The following is a 16,282-nucleotide window of genomic DNA, read 5'->3' on the forward strand; positions in this document are numbered from 1 at the left end:
ACTTCGAGTTTTAACCGGTTACATTGGCGACACACTTTATCAAGGAGCGAGCGTGCGATGTCCTGTTTAGATGACGTCACATCCAACGGGATGTCATAAATAAACTACACAGAATCACACTACACACCTACGCAATGATTACATTCAGTCACACTTTAGAATACAACCTCCTTGGACAAGTCATATACTTATTGAAAACAATCTACAAAATGTAATACCATGAGAAATGCCGTTTAAAACTTTTTAATAGCCTTCCTTTTCGCTAAATTGATTTATCAACTTGTAATACTTTTTAAGACCCCTCGGACACCCTGGTTATACACTAGTCATATTTTGTAGAGTTTTTCAAGGCAGCGAATAATACCAACTCGTGGTATTTGTCTATGTATCTGTTTGTCAAACTGTGTGCCATCGTCAGAGTGCGGTGAAGAATCCTTTACCCTGAGAAGTGTAAACTATGCTGCCCTCTGCTGTAGACATCTAAACATGACTATTTACATTTTTCTTCAGTAAAATCTGAAACGTAATCCAAGTTAAGAATCCGTAAAAACCCCCAACATTCATTCACTTAACAAAATAATCCATGTAAAAAATGACCAGTCCTCCAATCTTAATACACATTTTACTCTTAGTCATTTTTAAAGTTCTTAAACTGATAAAAAAAAAGATAATACACTCATGTTAGAAATAGAGCGACAGTTGTTTTTTCCCCTCAACTGTTTGAAATTGCCAACAATTCTGTGAAACTTCTAAAATGTAAATTAGTTATAACTGTAGCGTTAAGAAGTCACAAATGCCACTGGTTATCTAAGGTTACATTTAAAGCATATATTCATGTACTAACTCAAGTGGCTGATTATTTTTTCCACAACTACACTGGACAAACTTCAGCTCTAGGATAAGTGTCATTGAGGAATAACAAAGAAAACAAGATCAGTTTTATGTAACATTTATTTACATTTAGTAAATATGAACGTTTAAACACTTGATTTATTTAAAAACAAATACAAAACAATTTAAAATAGACAATATATGAACATACATTTCATTTTAAAAACAAAATATAAAAATTGCACAACTTTAAGTATACCAATCTGCATTTCTTTCTTCTTTTTGGCATCAGATGTGTATGTCGCTCACAGACGACCACAGCTTTCGCCAGGTGACACTCTCTGGTTGATTGTCCCAGCAGTGCGCTATCAAGTGCTTCAGTACGTCAATTCAGTTGCGTAGAGCCGGAGTTCTGCATGTCACAAAGTTTTAATGCCACAGTGACACAATTAGAAGTTCAGCTTGTGTTAAAATATTCCTCGCTGTCCGAGCTTTGGAGGGAGCCAGCGTAGACCGAGGACATCAAAACATTCCTCGCTGTCCGAGCTTTGGAGGGAGCCAGCGTAGACCGAGGACATCAAAACATTCCTCGCTGTCCGAGCTTTGGAGGGAGCCAGCGTAGACAGAGGACATTAAAATATTCAGAGAATAAAACCCCCGTAGCGCTCCATCACAGGCGCCGGATGCCCCTCTTGCTGCGAGCGCTACCTAGAAGGATCGGGTTCGTCTTCGTGGTGGAAAAGATGGATCGGGACTTCACCACTTTGCAGGGGTTCGAGCCGTGGAACTTCTCCTGGCAGTAGGTGCAGAAATCGAACTGGCAGTTGAGGCTGGTGCACGTGGCCCTCCGAACCTCGGACAGGTGCGTCGCTGGAGCGCCGCAGAGCTTGCAGGGACGCAGAGACTCGTGCGTCTTCAGACTGCTGGCCGCCTGGACAGAACAACAAGACAAATTCATGTTAACACTAGTTAACGAGTAGGAGCCAAAATGCTGTGGTAGCCTGTGCTTATAGTCATATTATCTTCATTATTTGTTAACACCACACACGCTTGTAATTGGTTCAGGGTTCCTGCAGGTTTCACCAACTCAAATGTAAGACTTTTAAGACCACTTTGAATAGAATTTAAGCCCTATTTCACAGTAAGAAAGCATGAATGAAAATTGCTAGGAAAGAAGAAATACGTCCCATAATTACTTAGAAAGTAAACGTATTCATGTTCAACATAAGAACGATGACTGAACATAACAGTACACAGAATTGTGTTGGACAAAAAGTGTGTGTGTGTGTGTGTGAGTGACAAGAGCTATAGTCAGAGCTCTGCTGTCTTCATGCTGTATGATTGGTGTTTAGCTACGGTATTTAGCGTCCACAGCCCCTCCGCTTTTAGGGTTGACGTAGACTCAAACGTCGCCCGGAGGTCCCCCGGTGTTGTTGCGGGAGTAGCTGCACTAGCTAACGCTGCATTAGCAAAACAAACGCTAATTTTGTTTGCAAAAAGGTGCAGCGGGCTTCAAACACATTCCCCTCCACTGGTTTCAACCAAGCACTAAATTTGATGTTCTCCAACCAAATACGGTTGAACTTACACTTCCCCATATTTGTAAGTAGATTCGAAGATACCTAGTTTCTGACTGCCGCTAGCTGAAGCTCGGTTACTAGCTGGGTGTTCCCTGATAAGGGGCCGGAGGAAATAAAGTGAGTGATTACTGGTTCCATGTTGATTTATTTCAATACAAATTGTTGGGGGGAACTGAAAGGGTCTTACGTACGTACTGGTTACTTTGCAGCCCGGATATTTCCCCCAAAACACATTTAGACGCGATCGCAACACAGAAGTACCTTTCAAATCCCATCATTTTTAAGACCTTCTAAATCATATTTAAGACCTTTCTTATTTTTTTGATCATATTTAAGACCTTTTTAAGGCCTGCAATTCTGATTATCAAATGTAAGACTTTTTAAGACCCCGCGGGAATCCTGTTGGTTGTTTCCGGTGATTGTCACATGGGTGTGGTTAATGGTATTTAGGGCACCAGGTTTGGTAGCATGACAATGGGGGTGAGCTTAGATCTGATATATTTTGTTGACCCTTTGATTCTGTTTGTTTATTGTTTTGATTTACAATATTAAAAATATCCTTAAAACATTTATTATGTATACGCGTCACAACAATGAGCGAAGTTTAGCCGTATTCAATGGGAATATGGAACACAACTAGAATCCAAATAATGACATGTATTTTCCAAAGCGTGAACCTGATTGAAAGTCACACCACAGCAGCTGGGACAGACTGTGCACACTACACACTAACACAGTTGTGTTGAATGTTACGCCTTCTTTTGCTATCTCAAATCCTACTCTGGGGCAACATTACATTATACTGCCATTGTTTGGTTCAGAGTAATAAAGGAAAATCCATTGCACAGGCTTTATTTTCTTCCTGGCGTGTACTGAAATCTCTGTTTAAGAAGAGGCTGTTGCGTGTCCCTCCTAATATGCTTTTATACTAGCAGTACACATTTATATTCAGAAATGCTGGGTTTGATGGGTTCTTGCGAGTTATTCTGATTTATAAACAAATTCTTACCTGCATGTATTCATTGAAGCGTGTGTAGGCCTGATGGGGCATGATGCCTTTCTGAGAGTGAGCAGGACGCCTGTTGACCCCGCAGCTCGATGAGGAGGAAGAAGATTGGGTACTTGGTGAGGCCAGGGTCTGCATGCAGGAGAACACCACCCTGGACAGACCCGAATCTCTCGTTAGACCACAGCCCTGTTGCCTCGTGGAGTTCCTCGACTCCTGAGAAACGAGAAAAAGAACACATTAGAACATGAACAGCATATGGAGCAAGTTGTTCAGCAACAATCTCATTGATGGCCAGAGGCACAACAATGCAAGGTTCTTGCACAACTCAGTGCTTGGTCCACTGGTGTAGACTTGTGTGATTTCCTCACCCTGAGTGCCTCCTCAGCTCTTTGACACCTGCTCAGAACGGCTGTATCCTCACAGATGAACCGCCTCCATGTCCTGCTCACTTTCTTACAGCTGAGGGGGAAAAGGTAAATGTATGAGGACTTTACACAAGAGAAAAATGGTAACTATAATAATAAAAAATGTAAAAAGTACAATTTCTAACTATTTCTGACCAGTATGTTTTAACATCTCAACGTTCACGTGTTGTCCCTGGTGGGCATTTTCCTTAACTTATTCAACAATAGTTCCAACGCTTTCGTCTTAAACTATAAACTGTGACTTCAGCTGATAACAAAAGTAAACTTTCTTTACTTCAGCATCTAGATGGGTTTTGTGTCGACACAACTTGCCACATAGTAAAGCATTTGTAATTTACCTGATGAGGTCCATGTCTCCCAGCAGGGCCAGGATGTTGGTCAGGATGCTTCTCATGTTCCTGGTCAGAAGATACGAAAACACGTCGATGTACTCCTGGCCCATATGGCCTCCGATCACCCGATCCAAAAGTTGACGCTCTGCAACCTTGTTGATGATGCTAAAGTCATACCTGAGACACAGGAAGACGATTGTACATTTTCATTAAAGTCTAACTGAAACAAGGAATCAAATTTGAAAATAGTTTAGGTTTAGCAGAGTGGCCCTGTAAAATGAGACACCAAAATGTATCTCAGGCATGTCTGCCAGCTTTGATTCTGGTAGGGAATGGTAGTCGTTTATGGTCCTAACCTTTAAAATGTTTCACTAGATATGCGACAATGATGGATACAAAATTCCTAACTCCCTTTTATCATTTTGATATTGGGAAGATATCCCAAAAGCAGAACCTTTTATACTATTCCATATCTAAATGCACTCTAATTAAGAATGGGTAGGTCAGTGTGTTACCTATTGTGTGCAAATCGGAGCAGGTAAAGTCTTTGTTATCAGATATGCGTAATTATCTTACCTCTTATTCTTACGATAGTTCTTGGCAAGCTCTTCACACACTGTCTTCTGGAACTTCAGTATGGGCAGGTTGGGGTTATTGTGATGCTCGGACGGGGTAGATGACAGCGAGTGTGCCACTGTTCTCCTTTTATGGCAATCCACAGGAGTAGAAGCTACCTCCAGAGACACTTGCCGGTTAAAGTCAGTCCTTCCTTTACATTTAGTGGGAGAATTATTAGGAGTTGTCTTTTTTTTATGCTTTACCGCATTTGAAGGTGGCAGGGGTGTTGCTGTTTTTTTAAGGATGTGTTCATCCTCTTCCTCCCCATGATCATCATTATCATCACAATAGTCATTATCATGACTATTTTGCAGAGACAGATAGCCACTGTCCTCAAACGCTTCAACCAGAGTCCAGTCATGCCCTTTGTTGGTGCTGTTTTCCTTGTTGTGGACTGCTTTGGTGTTGTTGTTGTTGTGAGAGAACAACTCTTTGGTCACTCCAGCAGGTGGGCGCTGGGATTTGAGGGGGAGGGGCTCTTTCACTGGGGAAGCTTTTAGGTGAAGCACCCTGGAGTCTGCTGCAGCGCTTTTATCCATATTGTTGGCCATTGTATACTCGTAGTGAGGGCATTTCATGATGACTTTGACAGTAAAACACACTGCGCACCATGAAGATATCTGGATAAAAAAAAAGACAAATCAGGAGTTAATTGGGTTAACAAATATTCAATGTGACTGCCAGGCAACATGGCTTCTCTTGTGCAAGCCAACCTAGCTCCCCGCTAATCGAAGGTAACTAATGCGTTTCTTGACATAAGAGAAAGTCATAAGAAGTGACTATATTGCAGTTAAACTTGTATTATTAACGTTTAACACGGTTGGGATAGTTTTGTTTATATCACTTTTCAAATAATTGATTTTGGCGCGATGTAGCTAGATTTGGCGGAAACGTATCGGTGACGTGAACGTACCCAGGTCCCTATAGCAGTCTTTAAATGCATAAGCTAAATAAGTAGGTAGTTACATTACGTGTATATTGTATGATATGTTGAACATTACGGGATAAGTGCTTCATACATCGCGAAGTTATCACTATAAAACATGCATTTACGCGCGTACAGTTGGACGCATGGGAAGTAGCTTCGAACCAAGTAGCTAGCTTTCATTACTTGTATATACTTTTGCATTCAGAACTCAAACTAAGGTTCTTATTATACTCTGAAATGCAGTATATTTTCGGCTGAGATTGTTCAGATAATATGTATTTCTCAACGTTTAACCAACACTTATTAATCTTAATCGAGCGAAATTAAAGTGCCAATGCTATTAACAAAGCTGACAGAACATCCTAATACTTAATAATAACATTAGCAATTCATAGTCCATAGGATATTAAGCAAAGGCTCTTACCGTAGGCTTGTAAATATCGTTATCCAAAGCTGACCCTTGCTTCCCTCCTTTTTACCGCTGAGCTATCTTTCGTCTGACTCCTGTGTTTGCCAATTCCAAATGAAATGTTCCTCAACTCAACATCCGCCAGTTCCTGCTTCTATTTGAAATCCGTGCGCAAAATGCGGCAACCAATAACATCGAGCGGGAGACTGTCCCTTTAAACCATATCAACCAATGGGATTTGAGGTTCTAACATTTAGAGGAAGTGATGTCAGCGCGCAGTCAGTCGACGTGTTTTCAATTGTATTTCCCATCCTATGTGAAACACTGAAAATTCACTGTACAAAAAGTGTCATATACAGTACTGAAGTATACAAAAAGTAGTAAGCCGAATTGAGTGTTACAAGGTGTTACATAATATATGCATTAATATTGGAGAGGTTGTTGACGGTAAACCTTAAAAAAAAAACGAATTCATATATCTAAATAACTAATGCCAAGGGAGTGCATGGTACATCGACCTGTTGGTTTTCACGTAAAATACAATTGAAACATCTTTAAATAGTATTCCTGAAACAGTTTCACTAAAGTTAAGCATTTTAAAGTTATGTTCAACAAGTTTGATGTTCCTTAAAAACTATCTGATGGACAGTTGACTTTTTACAAATATATATAGAACATGTATAGGGGGAAGGTATCTTGCGTATGATTCTGATTACAATTATTATGTGAAATTAATGCTATATTTTAAAAGGGTCTGCTGGAAGTGATGAAAATGATATTTCAGATATTTGTTTAGCTGTCTACTTCTAATTGTTGTCAGGAATCCCACTGTTTGAGAGGAAGAACAGACAGACTGCATTCACAGGACAGTCCAGTTCACACCCCCACCTGGAATGTGTGATGTGGCTCTTTCATTGAAACCAGGCAGGGGAGGGGGGTTGCAGGATGTGGTCGGTTACTTTACTATTTCAGATGCATTATAGGCAAATACAACAAGGGTGCTAAATCCTCTCCCAGTCATAACCAACATATTTAGACAACAACAAAGTTAAGTTGGAAGTTGGACAAACAAGTACAACTGAAAAGAAAATACCTTCTGCAGTGCCAGTACCACACAGACAGAGAGAGAGATATACGTAAGCTTACCCTTCTGACCTGACACTGATAATCTTTGCATACTGATGTGCATAATGCTAATGAAATGATGATCCTAGCATCAATCCAATTTGCAAGTCCTCACAGTCGTTACAATTTTAGGAGACAGCACAATCAAAGTTGGCAACTGACCCCATGCGTTGTGCAGTATGAGAATTCACTAAGGTTACAAAACATGGGCGTCACTTTGTTAGAAAAAGTGGTGGGGACAATTTCTCCAGATTTAACATCAGCATAGCAAAAGACAAAAGAAGTCCCTCCCATGGGTGTTGTACCTTGAGCACCTGAGGGGAAAACCAATGAATAGACCTCTGGACCACCGATATGTTTCTGGAACATCGAAGACCCAACTATAGGTGTTGCTGTGATGTGATTTGGAGGGAATTTGTACCTTTATGCACAAAACGAGCACACAGGTATAGAGGACAGAGCATGACATGATACACAAATGTATAACATCCTCTGTTTTTATTGATTATATTGTGTTTTTTTTGTTTTGTGTACCTTGTACGGCGACCCGAAAGCTTAGAAAGGCTCCTTTATAAATAAAACGTATTATTATTATTATTATTATTATAAATGCATAAATACAGGAATAAATACAGGATTAAATGAACATAACAAAAAATCTATAAATATGTAAATAAAAAAAAATATATAAATTGAGAATAAAACAGAACTTTCATAATTATATATCTTTAATGTATTTCTACATGTATTTTAACTTACATGTATATATTTATTAATTATAACAAAATAATAATAATAATAATAATAATAACACATTTTTAAAATAAATTCCTAACAAATTTAAATGGCAATAAAGACAAGTAAAAATACAATGAATAAATCAATTAAATAAAAAAGTGATATTGATACATACAAAATGAATAATTAAGTAATAATTTATATGAATTATATTTAAATAAATAATTATATTAACAATAATAATACAAAAACTTAGAATTAAAAAAGAAAGAACATTTTTGATAAATACATGCAAAAATAATAATGACACAACATCAGATAATATAAATATATTAAAAAGAATATGATACAAAAATACAATAAAAAATGAACTGAATACAAAAACAATAAAATAATTATTCAAAAATCTATAATGACGTGTACAACATAACTTTATAATTATAATAATTAAATAATAATACAAATAATAAAATATAATACAATGATATGAAATAAGTAAAATAATACATAATACAATCATAAAAACTAACTAGGAAAAGAAGGTATAAAGATATTTAAAATGAAAAAAACTGTTTTACTAAAAACCAACAAAAATAAGTAATGAAAATAAGAATTCCTACTATTTGCTAGCAACACCTGTATCAAAATTATTTTAAGTCTTGAAAACGCTTGTTCTCAAGGCAAAAGCACACTCACATGTTGTGAAAACGAACTTGCAAACCGAACCCCTGCAGGGGGGTCTGTAGGGATTTTAAGTCTGCAGTCACTTTCCGTAGAAGAAGAGCTTGCCCTCTTTGCGCATGCGTACTACATTCAATATGTCTGCGCCCTTCAGCAAGGTGGTAAAAGGAAACATATTTTCATAACAACTATTAACAATCAGTTGCTAGACTGCCTTTAGACAATTTATGACCACATTTTTGTTATTTATAGTCACACTTCTGTTCCGATAACAGGATATATCTAATGGAGACATTTTAAGGTTTGTAATTGGATTTTAAGATGATTTATTAGCTCAAAAGAAACCCTCATTGAGTTGATTGCCTTCTCAATGCTATCATTTTGTTTTGTAGGTTAATAGCCATAGCAGCTTTTTATAAATTCAAAAAGATATTTCCTGTTTTAGCTGTATTGGTCTTAATTCGCTGGAAACCATGACAAATTGCCAGACATTGTTGGCGACATAAACTTATTAATGAATATACAATTGTATCAATTTAAAACACTGCTTATCATTACAAAAATGATGCCGAATTCTAGAATGACTTGATTGGCAACAGAATATATCTTAACATAGCAATTGTAAGAACATGTATTGCTTTTTTTACAAATGAAAAAAAAAAAAAATACCGCATTTTTCTAGTGGAATTTGGCTAATGTTTGCTCCCGGACAAGAGGGGATCATTTGCAAAAGCTAAGTCATATCTTGATCTGACCCCTCAGTGAATCTTCACAACAAATCAAATTATCTTTTCACGCAATGGCTTTCAGAAGAGCCATACACCTTCTTCCAAGAGGAAATGATTGTGTCTACAGCTTGTGGATACCTTGTTTACACAAATCCCCAAAAGCCATCAGCCAAACTGTCAGATTTCCTCGACACACCGACCATCACTGTGGCAGAACTACAAGAACTCTTCACACCGGCACACCTTTGATGGTGGCCAAGATACTGTCAGTGGATGAGCTTTTTTCTAAGACATCCCTGCAGGAACACCTGAAGAAGATGGAGGCGGAGTACAATGAATGTTTGAGAGCAGCCAACAGCGGTGTGCCAGAGGAGCAGTCCAGTGAGGACACGCTGATGTCCAAGAGGACCAAAGTGTCCCTGCTGGCTCCTCTCATCCAGAGCATCAGAGAGCTGGACGCCAAGCAGAGAGAGATGGCTGAGACCGAAGCGCTGCTGAAAGGTGAGGCGTTATAGCAAGCCCTTTAAATACCACTCAATATTACAACTTACTCATAATGTCATTGTGAACAGTTACAATTACCACCTTATATTCTACCTCATACCGTTTTTATAGAACACATATTTATTTCTAACTGCACTGATACCTACACATACAATAACTTACTTATTGACGGGTTTACATTTCCTACTGCCTTGGCCGTATTGTTCTTGTATTTGTATTTGTATGGTAATGTTGTATTGTCTTGTAAGTGTACTGTTCAATGTATCATAGTTCCAATTTATAGTCACTTTATATATTATATATTAAACGTTTTAGCTTGTATTGTCAAAATGATACTTATGCTGTCTGTTATGTGTGATTGCACCATCGGGAATGCTTGGGATTTTGCTGTACTCTGTGTAGTGACAATAAAGGAATCTAATCTAATTGATGATATCTACAATGCAATTCTCAAAATACAAATCATTAACTATCAATCTCAATTCAGTTCTTACTTTTTGACCTTTTTAACTGTTGATATCAATAAATCATCACATGGCACAAATACTATATATCACTGTATCATTGAATTCATTTGGTTTCTCCTCATAGATGAAGACCCAGCCCTGCGAGAACTGGCAGAGCTGGAGAGTGAAGGATGTTTGCAAGAAATACAAGATATTAGACAAGAGGTATTTAGTTTGCAGCATAAAGTAACGTTACAATAAAAAGTCAATTGCTTTCCATTGCTGATTTATCGTCCTGTACTTGTTTCACTTTAGATGTTTCATTGATGTTGTTTTAACTTTCTTTCATATTAACCTGCTTCATCAATCAGATCCTGAATCTGTTGATCCCTGAGGAGGAGGCAGATCTGAGCGACCTCGTGCTGGAGGTCACAGCCGGTGTCGGGGGTCAGGAGGCAATGCTGTTTACCAATGAGGTCTGGAAGTATTTCTTTTTATTAGATAGTGGGCCTTTTGAAAAAATAACTGAATATGAAAATCTTTACATATTTATTTATATAGAGAAAAATATTGCATTTCAAAATGTCGTACCTATGTGAATGAGTCATTTGCAACAAACCTGTATGTTAACATGGCGACTCGTCTTTTCTCCTCTGAAGGTGTTTGACATGTACCAGGGATATGCTCATCACCATGGCTGGTCCTTCGATGTCTTGGAGTACATGACCAATGACTTAGGTTAGTGGGCACAGTTTATTGTGATTTTAGCCGCATTATAGAGTCGGGTAACGAAAAATCATTACAAACCATTTTCCAGCACTTAACATTTTTCACCAGATTGTATTTGGGGGGCAACATCATAGTGGTCGATATCTTAAAACCTTTGCTAATAGAACAGAACTGACTCAATGTGTGGCGTAACTTCCATCCATCTTCTCCCGCTTATCCGTGGTCGGGTCGCGGAGGTAGCAGTTCCAGCAGAGAGCCCCAACTTTCCTTTCCCTGGCTACATCAACCAGCTCTGACTGGGGGATCCCAAGGCGCTCCCAGGCCAGCGAAGAGATATAATCCCTCCACCTGGTCCTAGGTCCACCCCTTGGTCTCTTCCCAGCTGGACGTGCCTGGAACACCTCCCTAGGGAGGCGCCCAGGTGGCATCCTTACTAGGTGCCCGAACCACCTCAACTGGCTCCTTTCAACGCGAAGGAGGAGCGGTTCACTCGAGGTGGTTTGGGCACCTAGTTAGGTGAGAAGTTCGGTCATCCGGGAGGGACTCGGAGTCAACTCCGAGTCCCTCCCGGATGACCAAACTTCTCACCTTATCCCTAAGGGAGACACCAGCCACCCTGCGGAGAAAACCCATCTCGGCCGCTCGTACCCGCGATCTCGTTCTTTCGGTCATGACCCATCCTTCATGACCATAGGTGAGGGTGGGAACGAAAATGAACCGGGAGACAGAGAGCATTGCCTTCTGGCTCAGCTCCCTTTTCGTCACAACGGTGCGGTAAAGCAACTGCAGTACCGCTCCCGCTGCTCCGATTCTCCGACCCATCTCACGCTCCATTGTTCCCTCACTCTGGCGTAACTTTGATAATACTATTTATGTAACAGTCATGCAAAAACCTTAACTAGTTTAGAGTATAATTTAGGATACAATTGGACTCAGGATAACATACTGTTAGGAGAGCTGGATTGCTTGTCAGTTTTCAAAATAACAGTGCCTGGTCATGTATACACCTTCGTCTGGATTCTGTTATTTTGAATATGAATATGCCAGGAACATCACAGTGTGAATTACACTTTGTCTGTTTCTTCTATATAAAGTTGACAGTGGAAAAATACACAATTTTGTGTTCTAACTTGCGACTGAAGGTACGGATTGGGTGGTAATAAGATACAGGATGTCAGCACAAAAATGCAAAAAACCTTCTGTTTTCGACTTTCATATCAATATTGCAATACCTAACCCTAAACTCAAGGGGGAGCCCTTTCTGTGCAGAGAACTTTTGAGTGGTCACTAAGTCACTAAGTAATGCCCATATATGACGTTTAAATAACACAATTGAAGACACTTACAAAGAAAATGTGTTAAGGAAAGGTAAATACTGAAACAGATATTAAATAAATCACTTTCATGAAAACAAACATGTTACATTTCTACATGTTGTTGTACCAATACTTCATAGTTTATATAACCCAATATGTATATATGCTCATTTTAATTCATTTCTTATTTCATAGTTTTTTATCGTTTTAATTTGTATCTTTGATTTTTATCTTTAATTGTATTAACCTGTGTGAATCTGTGCTATCCTGTTTTTCAATCTTACCCTGTTGCTGTTTGAACTACTGAATTTCCCCACGGGGATTAATAAAAGTCCATCTTATCTTATCTTACATTTTACTCTTGGTACTTGTTGCTCAGGTGGAGTGCGCAGCGCCTTGGCTAGCATCAGCGGCTCTCAGAGCTACAAGAGGATGAAGTTTGAGGGCGGAGTCCATCGGGTTCAGAGGGTTCCTAGGACTGAAAAACACGGCAGGATGCACACCAGCACCATGACGGTGGCTATACTGCCCCAGCCCACTGAGGTACAGCTTCACATGATGGAATAACAACGTTTTTCTACAGGCATCATTACAGGTGGATGGAAAATGATTCTGAATTGCAGAATTTTGGAATAGTCAGAGAAGATGACTTTGTTGTAACTAAAGCAAAAGCTCTCAAATCTTTATTGTTTTATATTTTAGAATCAAATGGCCTCTGGTCAAGACTGTTGCTGGGATTATTTTTTTCGGGTTGTCCATCTGAATTTTCGAAAACTGGCACTGATCTCCACATTTGTTTTCCCTGACAAAAAAGTCTAAAAAATCCAGACATGAAATAGGACAATTTCACACAAATGTCTTATAAGGTACAATGATTACAGTTTGTTTGGACATGAGTGTAAACTGCAACTTGACTGTTTGGCGGAGACATGGTAAATATAGTTGGCATTTATTGCTTAATCTGCGTGTATTATAAATATGAGGAAAACAAAAAGGATGTGACTTGGTAAAGGTTTAAAAGTTGTTTCTCCGTTCATAATTGTAATAGTACAGGTAGGATATTTAGGAGAAAGCTTGTTCTTCTGCACATCTGGTGTTACTTTAATAAATGATGATGTGTTCCTGTCAGATCTCCTTCACGATAAACTCCAAGGACCTGAAGATTGAAACTAAGAGAGCGAGTGGAGCTGGAGGTCAACATGTCAACACCACAGACAGTGCAGTCAGAATCGTCCATCTGCCCACAGGTAAACACTGTAAACACCTTATGTTGTAATAGTTAGAATTAGTGGGACATTAACAGTATGACCCCCAAAAAAGGTTTTAGCCTTTGTTGACTTTATTTTTATTTTACAATTTTTCTATCATCTACATTTACCGTACATGCAATAACGCTGGAGAGATTTTCATTTATTTCACTTATTTATTCCAACCTAACCCCAACAACTGGACTGGATAAAGTAGTTTAACACATCAAAGAGCCAAAGCAAAGACATTTGTAATAAGGATTTTAAATGTCTTAAAGCGTCAACACAATAAATTCAACTTCCCTTTTCTCCAATGACATTCCCAATACATTAACATTTGAATGTTAATGTATTGTATGTATTGTTTTTAACAACAGTTGGCGTGTGGGGCAGTGGGTGGTACAGGTTCAAACCCCACTGCAGTCAGCATGTCGTTGTGTCCCTGAGACACTTCACCCCATTGCTCCTGTGGGGATTGCCCACAGTATTGAGTATGTAAGTCGCTTTGGATCAAAGCGTCTAACAAGTGATATGTAATGTTTAGTATGTATGGACAAAGGAAACGCATACAGGAAGTTTTTTACATTTGCATAAAAAACCCAGACAAACTTTATTTGCAAGGTTCCAATAAGACTCACAACATGAGGCTCTGTCACATAACTTAACAATTCAAGTTAGTTTAAGTAGAGTTGTATTGCTGTGTGTCTGTGTGGGTCTGTCTCTCACTGAATGAAATGAGGACCCCTCACTGAGATTCCAACCTAAGAATAGTGCTTTAATGCTTGTGTGTGTTCATCAGGCGTCGTTGCAGAGTGCCAGCAGGAGCGCTCCCAGATAAAGAACAAGGAGAAAGCCATGAAGGCTCTGAGAGCAAAACTGTACAGCATGAAGTTAGAGGAGGAGACGAGCAAACGCTACAACCAGCGGAAAGTACAGGTGGGACACAGCGACCATACAGAACAATACAGTATAACATGATGTGCAAGTGATCATTTAAGTAGAATATAAAATATAGGTTTTGAGTGATGTTTTACTTTGTAAAAACTGATTAAGTTAATGTATTATGGTTTGCTAAAAAGAGGTAAAAGACATTTAAAAAAGCAGCAAGGGAGCCTGTTAATGTTTTATATATTTTAAACCAACCCTTAGAGCAGCGGTTCCCAACCTTTTTCAACTCAGGACCCACTTAAGAATCTAAAAAATGTTCGCGGCCCACATTCAACCATAAACAATACGGAGGCTAAATAAAGTTCTGATTGGTCAATTCAGAACATGTGACACGTTGTTAATCCAGTAGTACCGACCGCTGTCAAGGACTGTAATGACCGTTGCTAAGGATGATCGAGAAAGAGAAAGGAAAAGAGGTTCAAATTAAAACAAATCTTAATAATGAATTGTTTCCACACAAATCATAATATTTTGCACATTATTTGGGGCCCCCAGGTTGGGAACCGCTGCCTTATATGGTCAATTTTCTTTCTCTCCAATTTCTTCTTTCTACCCTCCAGATTGGCACGAAAGGCAGATCAGAGAAGATTCGAACGTACCACTTCCCCCAGGACCGTATAACGGACCACCGTATCGGGCTGACGGTGCACGACATGAAGAGCTTCCTGCTGGGGGAGGACCTGCTGGACGAGATGAACTCCTCGCTGCAGGAGTTCTCCAACCAGGAGACGCTGGAGGAACTGCTGGGAGAAAACAACCAGCAGGGCTTCTGAGTTTGGATCTGAGAAACATGGATTCTGATGCAATGGAAACCTCTTGCTACAGGTTTTAGCAAAGCATTATGCTGTACAGTTGGATGTTCAAATCCTGCAAGACAAAGTGAGGAAAAGGACCATGATGGATTATAGGGAGGACCGAGTCTTAATGCTTTATGACAAATACCCATTTAATGTCCATACAGATGTCCAAGAATGACGTGCAGTGTCAGCACACAAAGTGGCTATTCAAATAAAACTTGATTATGGAGCTATCATACCGTCTTGTATTTGAACATGCGCTGTGGTAACTGTGACTCTTTCATTTAAACAAAACACAAAGCATATCAAGTTCACAAATAATCAAGGTTTACAAAATGAAGGTTCTCAGTAGAGGTTTAGCAGGGTATTTTCCCAATCATATTCATTTTACGATATATTTTAACTATTTGGACCATCTTTATAATACTAATTGTTTCTTAGTCTTCGTAACATATATTTTTACTAATTAAAGGTATGGTAGGTAGGTTTGAGAAACCGGCTCGAGATACACTCTTTGTTGTATTCTCTTAACATCCCGATAGCAATGAATATCTTAAGTGCTTTGACAAAAAATCCATTAAAAAATGTCATCTGTGGAAGCCGTAGCGCTGTAAAAAGCACGACCAATCATCTGAGCCGGCCCGGCTAAAATAACTGGATGGCCTACCTGCCTGTCAGCCTTCCATCTGTGCACAAACTTATCTCGTGCCCTCATTGGTCATGTGCACGTTCGTGTTTTGTTGGAGGAGGGGCTCTGTAAGGAAGTGGCAGATTTATTTCGGCTGTGTATTTTCAAATTCCAGCGCAATCGAGCTGGTTTCTCAAAAATTACCTACCCTACCTTTAAGTGTAATCAGAAAAATGTTAGAGTACTAAAGGTAAAAGAGCCGA

The 16,282-nt window shown here is 39.1% G+C and overlaps 2 protein-coding genes across 3 annotated transcripts; one reads left to right on the forward strand and one right to left on the reverse strand.

Moving 5' to 3' along the window:
• Positions 1–1,301: 1,301 nt before the first annotated feature.
• fbxo5 (F-box protein 5) lies at positions 1,302–6,265 on the reverse strand. Of its 2 annotated transcripts, XR_799624.1 has the most exons (7): positions 6,148–6,265; positions 4,754–5,415; positions 4,184–4,354; positions 3,789–3,879; positions 3,421–3,633; positions 1,420–1,762; positions 1,302–1,364 (listed from the first exon to the last, which is right to left on the reverse strand). XR_799624.1 is itself a non-coding variant. In XM_010784637.1 (6 exons), exons 2-6 carry the CDS (start codon positions 5,371–5,373, stop codon positions 1,502–1,504), a joined length of 1,356 nt encoding a protein of 451 aa, XP_010782939.1. In that variant the 5' UTR covers positions 5,374–5,415; positions 6,148–6,265; the 3' UTR covers positions 1,356–1,501. The 2 variants fall into 2 exon arrangements, 1 of the variants encoding a protein (XP_010782939.1); XM_010784637.1 differs by having other exon boundaries at positions 1,356–1,762.
• A 2,524-nt stretch (positions 6,266–8,789) lies between these two features.
• mtrf1l (mitochondrial translational release factor 1-like) lies at positions 8,790–15,629 on the forward strand. The gene is made up of 8 exons (XM_010784638.1): positions 8,790–9,905; positions 10,500–10,579; positions 10,726–10,830; positions 11,014–11,092; positions 12,779–12,942; positions 13,529–13,646; positions 14,446–14,582; positions 15,155–15,629. Exons 1-8 carry the CDS (start codon positions 9,476–9,478, stop codon positions 15,365–15,367), a joined length of 1,326 nt encoding a protein of 441 aa, XP_010782940.1. The 5' UTR covers positions 8,790–9,475; the 3' UTR covers positions 15,368–15,629.
• Positions 15,630–16,282: the final 653 nt, after the last annotated feature.

This window comes from Notothenia coriiceps, unplaced genomic scaffold, assembly GCF_000735185.1.
Source record: "Notothenia coriiceps isolate Sejong01 unplaced genomic scaffold, NC01 NC01_scaffold00026424, whole genome shotgun sequence".
Classification (NCBI taxonomy): domain Eukaryota; kingdom Metazoa; phylum Chordata; class Actinopteri; order Perciformes; family Nototheniidae; genus Notothenia; species Notothenia coriiceps.